We start from the raw sequence: 18,477 nt of genomic DNA, 5'->3' as shown, positions 1-18,477 counted from the left end.
TGGTCTGGGGGTGAATCACAGGAGCCCACTGGGTGCAGGGGCACAAGGGGTCTTGTGAGGAGCAGGTATTTTCCCAACTACCTGAAAGTAACTTAAGTGCAGTTTATTGTCTTGGAAAGATGAAATGTGAATTCACCTCGGTGGTGTTTGAATGTATACTATCGGGGTATCCAGCATGCCAGACCCCCTGTTAGGATAACTAATGGTTACTCAGAGTCTGGAAGATTTAAGGTACTCTCTCTCACTCGCTTTGTGTGTGTGTGTGTGTGTGTGTGTAAGTGCTGAAGGCATTGCTGTTTTGTTCCTGACCATTCTGACTTCCCATTGAGAAACACTTTAAAAACTCCATTCTCTCCAGTGGATACACTCAGCAGCAAGAAGAGGATCACATTAAGTTTAACTGCTCCTTTGTTAGTTAGACTAAAGCCTGCTCACCATCTCAGTGTATTTGGGGCAGCCCCCTTGGGGTTGCTGCAGGAGCTAGCGTACCTTTAATCTGTGCATAATTCATTCGACACTGTTAGCCTGAAAGGCAACCCAAGGTTTTCTGTTTGCATTTCATTACAAAGTGGCTGAATAAAGGAATGTTTTAGGTGGCAACACCTGCTTATACAGTCCCAGGATCACACAGGGGATGGGAAGAAATACATTTAGCTGCTGCCTGCTCCGCAGACTGACAGTGTGGTACTGGCAGTAACACTGAATACATACTGGCGAAGGCAGCAGAAACATAGAAGCAGATTTCCAGGCAGGTGTTGTAAGAAGTCTCCCTGTTCCTGCTGGGCTGTATTAAATACATTTGCAGCTTTAGGGCTCTAAGAGCTTTGCAGCTGCCAGTTTTTGGTCTAATCATCCAACAGAAATGTGCTGGGGATCAGAGCTAGGGTCTTGGATTGTGAACTGGTGGAGTTGAGGAGAGGGCAAAGGTTCCCCTTTTGAGAGCTACTAAGCTCCTGCCTGGGCATCGTGGATGTTATGGAGGTGGTAACCTCCTGCCTGGGGCATGATAGATCTCAGAGGTGACAACATATGAAGGTGATGCAGTGGTATTTGCCAGAGTGTGTCTGTCAGAGCCCTCAGCCTGCAAACCCATGTGGACCTGGTAGGTTTTAACTGGTTTTTCATTCTACGGGGAGCTCAAGTTTATTTTATGCCAGCTGTCATGTTCTAATTCCTCGAGACAGTATCATGCAGCTCGGGTGAAGTGGCTGCTGGCATGTGCCCAAGATCCTGTGCTCCCTTTCCTTTTTTTTCAGCCTGTTTCATCAGTAAATCAGAGCACCTTGCTAATAGTCTCCTGTGTTTCTGGAGCTCAGTTTGACACATATACAGCAGATGAGGTTGAAGCTTTGGCCTTTCATCTTAAATCAGGAATTTTTACTATAATTTGGAATATATTGAAGGAAACACAAAATCACTCGAACGAAAACGACTGTTACTGTTTCTATTATTACCAGAGCTCTGCATCATGCCCTGCTTTGCAAATCCACCCAGATTTCTTCTACGACCAAGAATGTAATTAAGTTTAAAAGCTTTTTAAATCAAGGCTTGAGAAATAAGCAGCAGCCCCTAAGTTGAATTGACATAAGATAGCGTAAATCTGTGTTATCCTGAGTGCCTGCTAGTAGAATTTAATTCAAAACCATGTAGGTGGTATTATCACCACACATCATCCGGGAGACTGCTGCTGGAATTGTCTGTCTGGTCCACACTTTGGATGGAGGACCGAGTAATTGGAGAGGGTTCAGAAAGCAGTTGTAGAATTTATTTGGGGCCCAGGAGCTGTTCTTTGCTGTGAACGACGAAAGTGAAGAGGTGGCTGAGCTCCAGGCCATGCACATGAACATGAAGAAGGGATTGCTGTCGGCCAGATTAGATGTTGCTCTTTAACGTAAGAGGAAATAATGAGATGCAGTGTTTGGGGGTTGAAGCTGAGCAGATCAGGCCAGAAATAAAGACTTAGTAATTAACACTGAAACAGTCTACTTGGAGAGATAGTGGGTTCTCCATCTCTTACAGTCTTTAACTCAAATCTATAGCATAGACATTCATTGCTCAAACTGGAGTTATGTTCCTAGCACAGGTATTTTTCTGAGACCCACTCTTTACTCAGATTCATTTGCTTGGATCGTCCCCTTTTAGCCTGAGCTCTTCTTTCGTCTTTATTTTCCTAATCCCTGGAACAAGGGGAGTGTTCAGGCAAGTTTGCTGATCTTGTGAATATACGAATTGTTTCATTAAATGCTTCTTGCTCTGGTAGATCACAATTTGGAAACAGAACAAGAAGTAATTTACTTAAGTTGCATAAGAGAAAGACAGATTAGGCATTAGGGTAAAAGTTTTCTGGCAATAAAGGAATATAAGCCATCAAGTAGTTTGCAGGGGGGTTGTGGGGTCCCTACCCCTGGAGGGTTTTGTAAACAGATTATACAGACATGTGCCAGGTTTTAGATAGAGTTGATCCTCCCTTGCAGCAGGAGGATGGATTGGTACCTCTGCTTTTATGCATTTGAGTCAGTATGTCTGTGAGGCAGTGGAGCTTGGTATCATGTATTTCTGATTGCAGTCCACCTCCCTTATGGATGCACACTGCACTGACAAGCCCATTAATTTAAATGACAACAGTTTGTACTTCGTTTTTAACTGTGTAGGTGAATTTTTTGCTTATGGATCTATAGGTAGAATAGAAAAGTCAGAATTGGCTCAAGAACCTCCCTATACATTTATGAATGTGGGAGCTGTCTTCTTGCATATCTCCAAGTAAACTCATTGCTAAGGCAGTGGACATGTGTGCATCGCCTCACCTGCACATGCATGTGTGAGCCCTGGGGCTTAGAGTGCTGCTGCAAGGCCACATTCTGGCTGCTGCGGTACAGATGGACCCTGCAGCATCTGACAGGATGTGGGGGAGCAGATGAGGTCTGCTACTGAGGAGGGACCCCAGGGGAGCCCCTTTCCCCTCTCCGATCTGCACTGGTGAAGCTGGGAGGTGGCACGGGCACCTTCCTACTGCCAAAATAGCACATTCGGCAGGAAGCCACCACTGTGTCTGTCTTGCCAAGCTGTGAGCTCCCGAGGAATGCAACCCTCGTGCTGCTGCCAGAGACAAGTGGGGATTATAATCTCATTAATTTTCATTAAAAGGCCTGGGAGCCATAAGCGTTAGACTGGATTACAGCGGGGCCAGGGAGGTCACGCTGCCAGTTGTTGGCTCTGGCTGGGAAGGTTTGTTTAGACCAGGCTTTGCTTTTGCTGTGCGCAAGCCCGTGTTTCGCTTCACCTGCGATGTGGATGGGTTTAGGGTGGCAGAAAAGGGATTTCAGTTAAAAAGGTGGGTTTATTATCATTGGATTCAGTGAACCCAACATCATAGAAGTGGAAAACTAAAACCCAAGCAACTTCATAGCATGGGAGTCCTGGGCAAAGCAGAGGACCTTGGGTGAAGGGGAGCTGCACAGCCAGGGGTACCCAGTGCTGATGTTTATTTGCTCCACATGCCCAGGAACAAGGCAACAAACTTCTCACTACATCTCAAGGTATTTAAATGCACACCTTTGTGGCTATAGCTCCTATGTCCCACATTGAGTTAATTTTAATAGTGATTTAAATATTTAAAAAAGAGGTGTGAGGATAGCCTGTTCACCTTGCCAGCTCACAGCACATCTCCAGCCTCCCCTATTTACCTAGTTCCCCAGTGTTGACTGGGGTTTAATGTGTTTTTCTGCCTCCTGAGGGAGACTAGAAGTCCTAAAGAGGATCTTGGTGATCATGGTAATGACCTTGAGCATCCCTCATTAATCCTCAGGCTGCAGATGGGGTCCAGCAGAGGCTTGCAAAGTCTTTGTGATCCAGCATTCAAACCCATTCACCCTCCCTTTCTGAGTCAGGGCATTAAGTCCAGAGTGTTTTGGAGTCTTTGGGGGTTCACTGAGGTCTTTTGGGGTTTGCAGCTTCGGTTTGTGTGCACTGTTGCTTTTTCCACTACAAGGCAGGTATCTTTAGAAAGGTAAATTTGTTCATGCTTGTGAAGAGAAAATTCATGACCAAACGTTGGGGGAGAAGAGGGGAACTGGGCTTCCTGAGCCTAGGACTGTGGCCCATGGGGTGGGCAGGCAGACCCCACTGCCACAGCCCCAAGGGCAAGTTTTGGGGTCAGTGTCCATGCTCACCAGTGATGAGGGTGGCTCATGGACACCAAGGTGTGCCTGGCCCCCGTGAGCTCGCCCCTTCTCAGTGCCAGATTTTGGCTGGGGGTCCAGTTTCACCACAGGTTTTGCTGCCCATCCCAGTGCCTAGCATGTCCAGTATCTGCAGCCTCATCTCCCCAAGAGCCCTCAAGCATGCCAGCTCCTGCCATGAGCCCCAATCACAACGCCCTATGGTGTCACTTGGTGACATGCTTGGTGGCGTGGTAGGAGGCCAGAAGAAGGGGAGATAGCTGCTAAGCCCCTTGAATATCTGCAGTCCACTTGCAAATTCCTTTTGGGGTGTGATGCTTGAGCAATACCCCTGTATTGCAAAATCCTTGTGTCACATTTAGCCTTTCAGTAATTGCACTGTATACCTAAGGAGGGCCTGGCTTTAGCTTCCAGCACATCTATACACCAGTATGGCAAAGCCCAGGAGAGGACAGAGCAGGTGGAATGCTTCTGGCTGCTGGCACTCTTCTTGTTCCACCTGCGTTGAACAGATAGGCAGGGGTGGAAAAAAGAGACTGTGTGCAATCAGTGTCACCAGTCAATAAAACTCACTCCTAGCTGAGGCCAGCCTGTATACTTGCCCAAAGAATATCCACCAACACAGTGGTGGGTAAATGGCCAGGGGGTTTGTCGTGGTTTAAACCCAGTCAGGTAACTCGTTCACTCACTTCCCCCCCTTCTTTCCCTCCCCCTACTCCCGGAGGGACGGAGAGGAGAATCAACAAGAATGCAACTCCCACGGGTTGAGATAAGAACAGTTTAGTAACTAAGGTATAACACAAATCACTACTGCTACCACCAATGATAATGATGATAAAGGAAATAACAAGCGAAAAGAATACATCATCTCACCACCAGCTGACCGATAACTCGCCCCCCTCAGCCCAACCAAGCACCGACCGATACCTCCTCCAACCCTGCAGTTTCCCAGCCCTTCCGGCTCACTCCCAGTTACCTCCTGGGCATGACGTGCTGTGGTATGGAATACCTCTTTGGTCAGTTTGGGTCAGGTGTCCTGTCTCTGCTTCCTCCCGGCCTCCCCTCCTCCCTGGCAGAGCATGAGGCTCACAAAGTCCTTGGCCAAACCAAAACATCGCTATCAGCTCTGTTCCCAAGCTGAAAGTCAAAACACTGCACTGCACCAGCTACCAAGGAGGAGAAACATGACTGCTACTGCTGAACCCAGGACAGGGTTTAATGGCCAATGATTCCCAGTGGTTGGAGATCTTGGCAGCTCCCTTCAAGAGCAATGGAGCTGCCCCAGCAATGCCTGCTGTGCCCTTCCCTGCCCACCAAAGTGGGACCATCCTTCCCTAGAGAAGCTCTCAGAATGCCACAGCCATGCTCAAGCCCAGTGCTTCCTTGCAAGTGTGCCCATCAGCCCAGGGTGCTCCCAGAGCCCCCAGCGCTGCTGACCCTACAAGGGTGCTGGGGAGGGACTGTAGTGATAGGACAAGGGGTAACGGGTTAAAACTTAAACAGGGGAAGTTTAGATTGGATACAAGGAAGAAGTTCTTTACTGTGAGGGTGCTGAGGCACTGGAATGGGTTGCCCAGGGAAGTTGTGAATGCTCCATCCCTGGTGGTGTTCAAGGCCAGGTTGGACAGAGCCTTGGGTGACATGGTTTAGTGTGAGGTGTCCCTGCCCATGTCAGGGGGGTCGAAATGGATGATCTTAAGGTCCTTTCCGACCCAAACCATTCTGTGATTGATTCTATGACCCCTGCCCCACAGCTGCGCAGGAAGCAGGCCTATGTGGAGAAGGTGGAGAAGCTGCAGCAGGCGCTGACGCAGCTGCAGGCAGCCTGCGAGAAGAGGGAGCAGATGGAGCGGCGGCTGCGCACGCGCCTGGAGCGGGAGCTGGACTCACTGCGGATGCAGCAGGTGAGGATGGGGTGGTCTGCATGGGGCCTTTGGTATTGCTTTTAAAGAGGGACAGTCATTTGCAGCCCTGCCTGGTGCCACCTTGCTTTGGGGTTCAGGTCATTGGGCTTCCCCTTTCCTTTGGCTGTGTCGCAACTGTGCCATCGCTGGCAGTGCTCAAGGCCAGGTTGGACAGGGCTTGGAGCAACCTGGTTCAGTGGAAGGTGTCCCTGCCCACGGCAGAGGGGTAGAACTAGATGGGCTTTAAAGATCCTTTCCAACCCAAACCGCAATATGATGCTAACTCCTGATCTTCAGCAGAGGATGGTGGGGGGTGCAGGAGCTTGCACCGTATTTGTTCTGGGCAAAGCTGGTTCACAGAAACCTCTGCCCGTGAGAGATGTGGATACAAGCAGTGTCATCTTCAGACAATAAATTATTTAAATACCAGCGTAGCCCAAAATGGGCTAAAGTGTTCCTTTGCATTTCTGTGTATGTCTTCTTTTCCTTTTTGGCAGCCCTGTCCCCTTTGAGCAGTAATATTATGCTTGTATTTTATGCACAGTTACTCCTTTGTTATTCCTCCTCCATCCCCAAGTCCCAAAGTCCAGTCATCTGTGAAAAGGGGAAAGAAAACAGCACAAGGAGGTTACAGGGAGGATGATTTCCAGGCTGCAGCCACACTGAATGCCAAATACAGGGGCGTAGGCTCCAGAGGAGAGTGAGCAGATACACTAGGTGTATCAAACCACTGTCTGGGGAAAAAACAGCAACATAAGCAAAACGTGATGCTCTTGTACCTCTGTCAGTGTATGCATCTGCTACAGTACCCTTCCTTATTTATGAGCCATTAGTGGAGACCAAAGCAGCTGTTACACGGAGCTTGTGCTGCCACAAAGCAGATGGGCTGCTCCTGCTGGCAGGATGCAATTGGGATATAGCTCTAAAGCCAGTATCAGTGGTTTGCAGGGTCATGAGGTGCCAGACCTGAGAGCATCCCCTTCTCTCCAGCAGCCCTGAGGCAGGACAGATCCCCCAGCACCCTTCCAACAGCTCCCTGGAGACCCTTCCCATCCGTATTGGCTTTTCCTTGCTGATGTATAAAGTATTTCTTGCCTTGTCCGCCATGGGCTTGCTGTGCCTGTCTAGTTCGGGTAGCCCTTCTCAGTCGTGCGTAGCCTGCTCTCCTCCAGTTTAACAAAGAGACTACATGGAAGATGACATGCTGATGCTGGTGCAAATGGGAAGACATTTGAGAAGAACACAATTATAATTCAAGTGAAGATAAAACTAGAACTGGGAAAAGTTTTGTTCTGTCTGGACTGGAATATAGGAACAAATCGAGATGTTAGGTAGGATGGGATGGACTGTTACTGAAGTCATTGTCTTGACAGTTCAGGCTATATCTGCTCATTTGGGTAGAAAATTCCTCTGTAACTTACAGATTCCTCCTTCTTAAAATACGTCTTTTGGCACTGGGATTAGAGATTGTATTTGGGGTTGCCATAGTTCTCAAATGCCTGCTCCAGTTCCTTGTGGCAAGTTTTAAGAAGAACGATGCTCTAACTTGTCTCTCCTCAGCTTCGAGACGAACTTTGGGGTATTTTTTCCTGTCGTCATTTATACCTTTTGGTTTGTCAGCCATAATGCTGCAATCAAAATGCTCCAACTTTTTACTTCAGAGTTGAGTTCTCTGAGTTATCTCCTGATAACTCAGATCATATATAATATATATGTAATATATAATATATATATTCTCGATTATATCTCCTGAAACATTTTCTCATCACAGAGGAAAAAAAAAAAAAAAGAACTTCTTTTTCTCTTTTTACTGGAGTCAGCAGAAGAGACACAGAACACAAAGAGACAGCCAGAATTTCTTCTGTTCCTGCCTTGTTGGTAACCGAGTCCAAATAGCAGATCTTCATTATCACTGACGCACAAGCTAGGACCAAAACCAATTGAACATGCAGGGCTGGCAGAGGTTTTGACTCAGAAGATGACAGGCACCAGTGATGTCCCAAGATGCCATTTACAGACCAGGGCTGTGCTTCCAAAACGTTGCCTTCCTGCCAGAGGTTTGACAGTGTTTTTGCAGGAGCAGCCGCAGCTGTAGTTCCTAAGGGCTGTTCCACATAGCATTTCCATAAAGCAGCTTCCAAACGTGTCATTACTGCACCAAAGACAAAGGCTGCAGCCCTCCCCTGGTGTCTGTAGCTTGCCATAAGCAGGAGATAAATGTCTAGAAGCAGGAAATGTGATTTGGAGTATGGAGATGCTGCAGCGCTCGCTGCAGTGTGATGGCACGTGTTTGCCCTTCAACACAGCACTGTGCACTGTGGAGGGTAACAAATATCTTGCATTCTTTATTGGAAAAAAACCATGTTTACTTCTACTGAGTTCTCCCAGAGCTTTGTGCCTGTCCCCTCAGTGTGTACTCATCCCAGTCAACCTCTGCTGAGTCAAGGACTGGATCTCCATCTCCCTCCACTCTTCACTAGCAGTGAGAGGAGCCTGGGACAGCTACCTATGGCACTTAGGTGCTTTGATTAAGTGACTCTAATGGGTAGGATAGATCCTGCCTGAGTAGTAATGCCTTACAGCATAGATGCAAAGGGTTTCTCACCCATTGCTGCTTATCAGCATCCCATGGGAGCCACCCTGCAGTGCCTGGGGATCTTCTGCCCCTCTGTTTGGAAACTTACCTGCTGCACCAGAGAAAGCATTAAAGCATCCCCTGAGGGCACAAGAGAGCTAATGTGCCAAAAGGGACAGACATAAATCCATGTCTGGAGTGTTTTCCCAGCTGCTGTTTTAAATAGGTTTCATGCAGCTAGGTTACATGTCACAGTTTTTTCTGCTTTTATGTATAAGCCCTCAGGTAGTAACTGCCTCTCCATACTGAGCACTGCCCGGCCATGTGATGTGAAGTCCCAGCAAGAAGAATAACTTTGAAAGTTTCATTGCTTCTTTTCCTTACCAGCTTTTTTTTGCTATCTTTTCCCTTGGCTTGGGGTATCCCATGAAATCCCTGCACATCCAGGGAGCAGCCGGATCCCTACTTCCTTCAGCATGGTCTGAAGAAGCATGTGCAGGCGTTGCACACGTGGTCAACCTGCCTGTCCTCCTACAACCTAAGGGGTTTAGCCTGGGGGTTCCACCTGCCCTTGTCAGACGACATGGGGATGTCTCTGCATGCTCCAGGGAAGCGGGAATAAAAGGGTCAGCAGCTCCTGTACGTGACACGGGGTGAGGATCTGTCTGTTTCCACCGGCAGAGGCAGGGCAGCTACCAGGCGAGCAGCCTCCCGGAGCACAATGCCCCAGCCCTGATGGAGCTGGTGCGGGAGAAGGAGGAGAGGATCCTGGCCCTGGAAGCGGACATGACCAAGTGGGAGCAGAAGTACCTGGAGGAGAGTACGATCAGGCACTTCGCCATGAATGCCGCGGCCAGTGCTGCAACGGAGAGGTAAGATGCAGCCGTTCACCACACAAAGTGTGGGGGAATAATAAGGAATGAGTGTTTTCTTAGTGCTGGATTTTGCTTGCCTTTCCCTGCTGAGTCAGGCTGCCAAGGTTAATGCACCTCTCTGTGGTGTCATGCCAGTGAGATACAATAGTTGGTTAAGGCAGGATTTACCCTTCTGACCAGGTCCAAAAGTTCATTAAATCAAGGCACCAGATTCAAGCACTGGACTGAACAGCAACGTCTTGGGCTGCCAAATGCACACAGCATAGGGAAGGCAGCTCCTCCACACAGCATCACTGCAGTGAGCAGGGACTGTTGGTGTATGGCTGCATCCATCCCACAGTCTGCAACATGGGTTTTTAACCTAGTTTTAAAAGTCTAGAGTCCTGTCTTTTACCACTTCATTAACCTTCAAAATAAAAAGGTTCTCCTGATAGCTAAGCTAAGCCTCTTTACTGCAGATTACTTCAACTGATTCTTGTGCTTCCCACACGTAAACAATGAACAACAGATGACACTGTAACAGTCTCGTAAATACTGAAAGACAGATATCCCCTGTTGTGTCTTCCCTGGCCTGAACTAACTTACTTCCTTCAGCCTTTCCTCACTTGCCCTGGTGTAAAGCCCTTCCCATTCACACAGCATTTGTCTGGTCTGTCTCCACTTTGTGTCAAAACATGGTGCCTAAAAGCACACAAGGCACTGCAGTGAGGCTTTCCACTGATGAGGATGACAACATAATTCTTGCCCCAGTTTCTTAGAAGCCAAATCCCTTAAAAACATCCTAAAAAGAGATTTTCCTTTGAAACACCATTAAGTGTGTGACCGGGGATGATCCTTTTCTTTTGCACTCCAGTCTAGGCAGGAGTTCCTGTGCTACTGCTCACCTTTTAAAGTGTACGGATTTGATTCTTGTTTGCAATGTAATCTTTTTAATTTGGGACCATTTCCCCAGTGAGTCCCTCTGATGTCTGAGCCTGTGTGTCAGGCTGGTTGTTAGCCTCGTTGGGGATAGCCCCCTGTTTCAGCCTGCTCTATCAGCCGTTAGTTAATGGCATTAATGACTAAACCCAAGCTGAGAGTAGCCCGCAGCAAGACGACCCAGTGCCAAAATGACCCATCCTGTTGACAGGCACCCATCGCTAATTTGCTCTTCGAGTGTGGGTTTGGGGTTTTCTTTGCAAGTGCCCATCTCACGGCCGCAGGAACCCAGCTCTCACCGTGTTGACCTGCTGTTTCAGGGACACCTCAGCCCCAAGCCACTCACGCAGTGGCAGCTATGGTGAGAGCGCACTGGAGGTGCGGGGCTGGCAGGAGGAGGAGGAGATCGTGCAAGCCAACCGGCGCTGCCAGGACATGGAGTACACGTAAGGGGCTGTTGTGCCAATACCTGCCTGTTGTGTGTTTGGGCTGGGTTCAGATAAACCAGGATGCCCTTCTTTTCCTTCGCGCATGCCTGGAAAGGATGGGCTTAGCTTCACTTTGTTGTGCTCTTCAGCATTAAAACGCAGGTTGAAACGTTGCTGTCGTTAGATAACTTCCTCCCTACCTTCCCGTTAAACCTTCCCTGTGCCAAAGATGACCTTGTTATAAAACAGAGGTTGTTCCACTGTTAAAAGTAGGTTGGCACACGAGGAAGCTGAACGCTTGTTTAATCTTGGTGAAAATCCCTCTCTGGAAACGAGTGTCTGGTTGTAAAAGCTGCCGTTGTAATCCCACTCCTACATAATCAGCAACACAAGGGCTTGCCTTTGCCTTGCTCTTCACTCCTTGCCTGCTTATTCCTCCTCCTAGATGCACCAAGTATCTCACATCCAAGTTGTGTGATGGTTGCATTGGCGTTCAGGAACAAACCTGCCAAAGGCAGCACCACAAGCACCACTAAAAGAGATGCATTTACAAGTAGTAGAAGGTATAAAATAAACTGTTTGGGGCACAGGCAGTCAACAAGAGTAGCGTTCATTGTTGCAGGTGCTTTTCCTTTTTCAGCACACAAATGGACATGTGGCCGTGTTGTTCAATGAGTTTTAGATCTGGGCAGTATTTTTAATCCAGATTTTTTTTTCCTGGTGAAAAATGGCTTTTGGATGAGTAAAAATCCCTTCAGAAAGGCTGTGTATTCCTCTGGGATTTTACTGAAAAACTACTCAAAATCTGCTTGTCAGTGTTGGCTTCCCCACAAAAACACTGACACTTGGGTAAAAACCCCAGTCTGCTTCTGCTGCTTGTGGAAAATATCACTGATTGATTGTTTTTACTGGGTTTGGGGTTTGTTTTCCACTCACAGATGCAAGCTAATCCTGCTTCCAGGGAAGGAATAGAGTTTTACCATTGGCTTCATTAATGATAGATTAGGATCTTGTGTTTTCATTGCAAATTAGACAGCTGATTATGAAAACTAATGCTGACATGAAGTTGCTCGCTATCTCCCTTGGATGTGTAGGTTTTCCAGGTGTTTTCCAGGCATTTCAGCTTCACAAAATGCAGTTGCATTGGACTGTGTATTGTCACAGTCAAGCTATAATTATCTGGGTGTCATATTGTATGTGTACAGTTGTATTTTTTTTATAATATGGTTTAATATTCTTTTGCTGTGATTCAGTGTTAATCATTCCTGGAGAAAAGTCTCAGATAATCCTGTTTGTGATTTGAGCGCTTTTGGGGTCTGTATGAGATTTGACCCTGATGTCTTAGGGGGTGGAAATTGCCTTTGTGTTTGTATTCTGATGGAGAAAGCAGTCTGCTGCCTGGTCAGGATACTGCCCTCATTGCTCCTGCTGGGTTGGTAAAGCCACAGCAATAGATGGGTTCAGGTAACCTTGCAGAAGAGTTCTCGGTTTTGGCTTAGTAGCTAGAAAAGCTGCCTGTTTCAAAGTGCATGGTTATCCTCTGAAGAGTTGGTGGGGGCTGCCTTGTCTGAGTCACTCAAAACCAGAGGGCACGTACCCAGAGACCCATCCTGCTGCCCCAGGGTGGGGACACCTGCCCATATAAGCACTTCTTCCATTCCTGTTTTGCCAGAATAAAGAATCTCCATGCCAAAATAATTGAGAAGGATGCCATGATCAAAGTCCTTCAGCAACGGTCACGGAAGGACCTTGGGAAAGCTGACAGTGCCAGCCTACGACCGGCTCGGTCCGTCCCCTCCATTGCTGCTGCTACGGGTGTGCATTCACGCCAGACCTCTCTTACCAGCAACCAGATAGCTGAGGAGAAGAAGGAAGAGAAGATCTGGAAGGGAAGCATAGGTGAGCTCAGGGTTTGGTTAAGCTTTGCCTCATCCATCACTTCATCCTAATCCTTCTGCTTGAGCTAAGCAAAAGTGACTTGCCCGTGGCACACATTGCCCTTGCAGCTTATTTCCAGAGCACTTTCCGTGGGCAGAATGTGTGTCCTTGCGCTGAAGTCAAAAAAAAGTCATTTTTAACCTGGCATTTTATCTTAATTGTATTTTGATCCTATTAAATCATTCTGCACTGATTATAGAAGGCCATAGTTGGGGGAAATCCTCCCAGACATAATCAGACGGTGTTTGCAGCTTTGTGGGAGGAAATAACAAATTTGAGCTATGAAGAAAGCCTGGTTAATCAAGAGAGTAAGCATCCCTTTGAGTACGAGTGCACAATGTGAATTGGCTGCTAAATGGGAAAACGAGTATAGAAGTGCCTGTGGCTTGAGGCCACGTAGGATGGAGGTATAGAGGCATGCAAGGCTGTGCCAGGGGTAAGTACCACTGGGATAGACGTGCAGAGAGGATGCAGGAATAGGCAGCTGCTTTCAAGAGGCTGTTTTGAGGGGGAAAAATCATGTGGCTGACAGGAGAGCAACAGGCAGCATCAAGGGGAGAAGCTAAGCCAAGCTAAGGTTTAGAGACATAACCAGATCAGTGCCCTATAGTTCTGCGGTAGGATGGGGTTGACAGCACTTACGTTTGAGCTGGGGTGTGACTGACCTCCATGTGTTTTCAGGGCTACTCTTGGGGAAGGAGCACCATGACCATCCATCAGGCCCCTCACTGCCTCCACCCCTGCCCTCCTTGTCCTGCATGCCCATCCCAGCACCGGTGGCCTCCCATGCGAAGACAGGCAGCAAAGACAGCAGCACCCAGACGGACAAAAGCGCCGAGCTCTTCTGGCCTGCCACTGCCTCCTTCCCTGGCCGTGGACGGCTGGGTACCACCCCATCGCACAGCCCAGCTCCACGGCCCCCGGGGACACGAGGGACCAGCGAGAAACTGGGTGAGATCTGCTGGACCCCAGTGTGAAACGCCAGCATCCACACCCAGGGTTGTCATCAGACCCCTAGAGACACCCAGCACTGATGGAGGGGGGTGATACCTTACAGTTTGTAAGGCGGTGGGGAGATTTCTTCAGGGAAGCTAAAACTGCAGAGAGAACGCTTTCCAAGGCTGCCTGGTCTGGCTTTGCAGAGCTTCATGCTCCTATAAAGCTCCACTCACCTGTGGCAGGCAGAGTTTCCAATCAGTGCAATTATTCATGCTGCCAAAGGTAAAACTACAGTGTCACACCTTGAAAATACTCCACACTTGCTTATGGACTCAGACCCTTCTCTTGTTTTCAATCTAAACGTGGTTAGTGAAAGCACCATTTTCTTCCTAATTGATTTTAAAGAAAACCTGGAGGGAAATAGTAAGGAGGAAGTGGAGATTCGGGGAGGAGGAATTAAAGAAATACAATTCTAATTATTATTTGAAAGGTGGAAGCTGCTGGTTTGCACCCCAGCAAGGGAGACATTTATTTTACACATAGTATTTTTAAAAAGCCCATTTCCTATATATTCGTCTCATCTCAAAAGCAAGCCTTCCTTCTGAAAATGTGCCAAGTGTTATTAATAGGGCTGAATATCACTGATTCCTTGAAACTCTGGATTGCTGTGTTTTGGGCAATCCAGATTGGAATTTATTTCCAGGTACTCTGAAACAAGCTTTTCCTGTTTATAAGAAATCAGAGTCCTTTTTCTCCCTGAATTTGACTGTCAAGAACTATGATGATGAAGATAAACACCTAACAACATCTATCATACATTGTGATAATTCGCAATACACATTCTGTTATCCCATCCCACTGGCAAAGCAATACATTTGAGATTAAACTACCTATCTGATTATTTGTGTACTGCCTTCATGGTGTTTAAAACATCCTAAATTTTGATGCAGAATAGGAGTAGAATGATGCAGATAGGAATATACATGTGGAGAGCTACCATGGATCAGATGGCAAGTGGTTACTTGGTAAAGTGATGTAAGCCTTTGACAAATGCCTCTTTCTCTCTAGGGCCACAGCTAAAGAGCTGCTTTGATCTGTATCTCTTAAATAGCATCTTTGTGCCTGCCCTTGGCGTCTGTGCACACCAACACAGTTACTGTCATTGTGCAGGGAATTGAGCAGTACATGTTCTCAGCCTCCTTGTCCAATATGACTTTCAGTATGTAGGACATACAGTTAGAGAAGTGCCCCACCATCACCCCCCCCCAAAAAAAATGTGTTTATTTTTGCTTCAAACATTTTGCTGTTGAATTTGAGCAGGAAACCAGCTTTCCCTTCTTTCCCATTGCAGAGAACTCCAGCCACGGGAAGCTGCTCGACAGCAAAGGCAGAGTGAGCAGCTTGCTCCACAAGCCCGAATTTCCAGATACAGACATGATGGAAGTCCTCATCTGAGCAGAGGACAGCGTCTCTGGGGATTTTTGTGCATACAGCCAGGTCCGAGATGGTCCTTGGTGTGCAACGCTTAAGAACTAACCCTGAGAGCATGAAGAAAGAAACAGAAAGTTTGTGCCCAAATCAAAGCTTGAGTCTGGTATGTTGAGACTTTGGACCAGGCGAGGAGTCAAGAACGCTGAAGAGGAGCGATGAAACAAACATGTGGGGTTTTCTGAGCAGAAAGGGGCATTGAAGATGGAAAATGGCACGAGAAGGGGATCATTGAGGGAAAAGGAAACTGCATTTTCTGGTGTAAAGAGAAGGTATCGAAGTTACAGACTGGGTGCACACCGCTGCTCTGTTTGCCTGCCTCTCTGCAGCTGGGACAGGGAGTGAAATCCAGGCTCTTTAGAGGCCAGAGGGAGTTTGTGAATAACCCAGGAGAAACTTGCATCTTCCTCAGTATCAGTTAACTTCTCTAAAGTATTTGCTGCTTAATCTCTGTGAATAATTGGTCCTTAGGTGTACACGGGAGGCTCTTGTGGGTATTTGTTTGAAGTGGTGTGGTTTTCCTGGGCAGGCAGGTCAGGTGCCTCTTTCCTGGCTGGACAAGTGTTGCTCTTGGAGCTGGATTTACAGTGCAAATATTCATGTCTTGCAATCCTGGAGCTTGCTGCGAATTCTGGTTTTGGTAGGAGCAGTTGTTGGATGGAATTCCCATAGAGGATGAATGTAGAGGGGGGAGGAAGGCCCCACTGAAGCAATGGGAAGGCTCCAGGAGGGAAGGTCGAGGTAGGATCCTAGCAGCTCCCTGAAGGGCTGTGTGTTGCATTCAGAGGGGTGTGTGTTTTCGGTTGAGTTAAGATGGGTTTGCTTGTGAAGATGCCTCTTACTGTGCACTGGTTCGCAGTAGTGGAAGAATCAGTGTGTTCATGGTAAGAATGGGCTTTTACCTTATTCTCAATGCCTACAGCCAAATCCTACCTTCCTTGAGAATACAAACCTGCCGTTCAAGCTGACATGGGGCTGGGCACTAAGGGGTGTAGGATCAGGCCAGGAAGGGTTTAACTGCAAAGTAGTACATGAGCATCCTCTTGTTTGCTGTGCTGAACTGCAGTTTCTTTCCACCTTGTTTTACCCAGAGTGGAAATGGGTCATTTTCAGCTCAGTCCCTGATTCCCGTAAGAGGTAGTGACTGTGAGGCAGCCAACTCCCCAGCTGTGTTATTCATGACATGCCATTTGCTTCGTACATTGCACATGCCAATAGGGAGGTTTTCCTCTGTAAGATGTTTTTGTGTTGGCTTTGCTGTTCCTGAACCTCGTAGTGCACTGTAGTGACACTGCGAAGACCTTGTCTTTGGGAAAAAGGGTGATGGGATTTTGTGTGAAGCTGCCAAGAGTGGAAGAGTGATGGGTGCTGGAAGTAACTGTGTGCTCAGGGCTAACTCAAGGCCACCCCTTCTTGTAGGTATTAAATCAGAGCCCTCGACTGTGAAAACACCAGGCACTTTAAACTCTGCTTTCACTGAAAACTGAAGTCCTCAAAGCCTTCAGGGGCCAGAGCCATGCACTCAACACTGCCTGGCTGATGCCTTTGGTATTTCAAAACCAATTGCTATGGTAAATCTATGCACTTACTTTTGCGTGTACATAGAATTAGATGTGTCAGTGTCTCCCTCTTCCTGATTTTTGCACTTGTTAAAGTAGTGGTAGGCAGGTTGTGCAGGCAAGTGAGCTGTGCGTTTCAAGTATTAGCAGCTTTGCATTGTGAAACCAAATGTGTAAAACCCTTGGAAGATGTTATGCAGCTTAATATATGCCGTGTAAAATGGGTATATTGGGTTTGTGTTTTTCTCTAAACTTAAACGTTGTGTTTGCATAAAAGCTAGGCCCATGAGTGGCATCAGTGCTTACCCACCTCTGTGGCCCTTTCTCAAATGTCTGTGGTAGGAGGAGAAGAGGAAGCAAAAGCAAGGGAGTACAGTGATGAATATTTCATTTCATTTCATCATGTTTCTCCAGGAAATAAGGATACCGAGGTGCTTGGAAGCCCTTAAGCATTCTATTACCAGCTGAATTATTTCTTTTGATGAAACTGTTTAACAGGGTGTGTGCAGGCAGACAGCTTGGCATCCAGCAGAAACAGTGTGGGATCAGCGTGCATGATGTGGCTTTCAATTATGTTTGGTAGTGATTCAGCTCAGCTTTTCCAAGTCAGCTAGAGTACAGCACTCCTCCTCCTCATAGAGACAACGGTCCCTCCAGTTCCTGCTATCCAAAGGTGTGTTACAATTAATGCTGCTCCCAGATTCATGGTCACCTGCAGGCAACTGGTCATTGGAGACGATGGTGTAGTCAACTCCTCTTGTAGGCAACAGCTCAAATAAACCCAAAGGTTCATTCTCCTTTATCATGTTGAACTCAAGAGATGTTAGTTTTCCTGGAGGGAACGTCTGGAGGACCAGTGGGTCTCCCCTCAGCCCAAGCACGAGCAGGACCTGCATGGAGTATTACTGCCATGTATCAGCCCCTCTCAGCAGAGTGGCACAACTCCATTTGTGCTGGTTTTCCCACCTCTTGGAACTGTTTTGTGTTTTGGGAAACTGTGCTGTAGCCATTCCAGGTGACTTTGGTAACTCGTTGTAAAATACTGTCATTTTTTATTGTTGTTGGTTGTATAGAGAAGTGGGTATACAGTGTTGTACAGCTGGAGGGTTACTTGTACATAAGGGGGGAAGTGAGGAAAGTTATGTGTCACCCCCAGCAAATATTGATATTGTTGGTCAGCCAAAGATTTCTTATTCTTTGCTGTTTAAACTTGTGCCTTAATATTGTATATAATAAATGTATAAACACGTTTATTTTCCCACTTTTCCAGTGTGAGTATATCGAGTCCTCAAGAGGAAAGGACTTCTTAAACAGCTGAAGCTTTGCACGCCACATGCTAAGACTAAGAAGTGGTACCTCAGGATTCTTCACTGGGAAGGTGGTGAGGCACTGGAATGGGTTGCCCAAGGAAGCTGCGAATGCTCCATCCCTGGATGTGTTCGAGGCCAGGCTGGATGGAGTCTTGGGTGACATGGTTTAGTGTGAGGTGTCCCTGCCACCTGGAACTGGATGATCTTAAGGTCCTTTCCAACCCAAACCATTCTGATTCTGTAACTGTGAGGTTGCCTCATCTCTGTTTTTCATAGCTGCTCACGAAAGACCCACAGCATGTGCCACCAGTAGGTGTATGTGGGCATGAAATCTGTGGGTCTGTGAAGCAGAGCTTTGCCAAGCA

The 18,477-nt window shown here is 47.4% G+C and overlaps 1 protein-coding gene across 4 annotated transcripts in view; it reads left to right on the top strand.

Moving 5' to 3' along the window:
* AMOTL1 (angiomotin like 1) overlaps nucleotides 1–18,060 on the top strand; it is a 67,189-nt gene extending 49,129 nt beyond the window's left edge. For 3 of the 4 annotated variants that reach the window (XM_061457871.1, XM_061457870.1, XM_061457873.1), the window contains 6 exons: nucleotides 5,933–6,082; nucleotides 9,339–9,529; nucleotides 10,771–10,896; nucleotides 12,551–12,777; nucleotides 13,498–13,767; nucleotides 15,107–18,060. In XM_061457871.1, coding sequence (XP_061313855.1) covers nucleotides 5,933–6,082; nucleotides 9,339–9,529; nucleotides 10,771–10,896; nucleotides 12,551–12,777; nucleotides 13,498–13,767; nucleotides 15,107–15,210 — 1,068 coding nt within the window. In that variant the 3' untranslated portion in view covers nucleotides 15,211–18,060. The remainder of the gene's footprint in view (nucleotides 1–5,932; nucleotides 6,083–9,338; nucleotides 9,530–10,770; nucleotides 10,897–12,550; nucleotides 12,778–13,497; nucleotides 13,768–15,106) is intronic. The other variant, XM_061457872.1, reaches the window with a different exon arrangement.
* The last annotated feature ends 417 nt before the right edge of the window (nucleotides 18,061–18,477 follow it).

Source organism: Pezoporus flaviventris, unplaced genomic scaffold, assembly GCF_033815535.1.
Source record: "Pezoporus flaviventris isolate CSIRO_AGI_PZ_B2104156 unplaced genomic scaffold, CSIRO_AGI_Pfla_v1 ptg000025l, whole genome shotgun sequence".
NCBI classification, from domain to species: Eukaryota; Metazoa; Chordata; class Aves; order Psittaciformes; family Psittacidae; genus Pezoporus; species Pezoporus flaviventris.
This window is presented reverse-complemented; position numbering and strand designations above follow the sequence as displayed.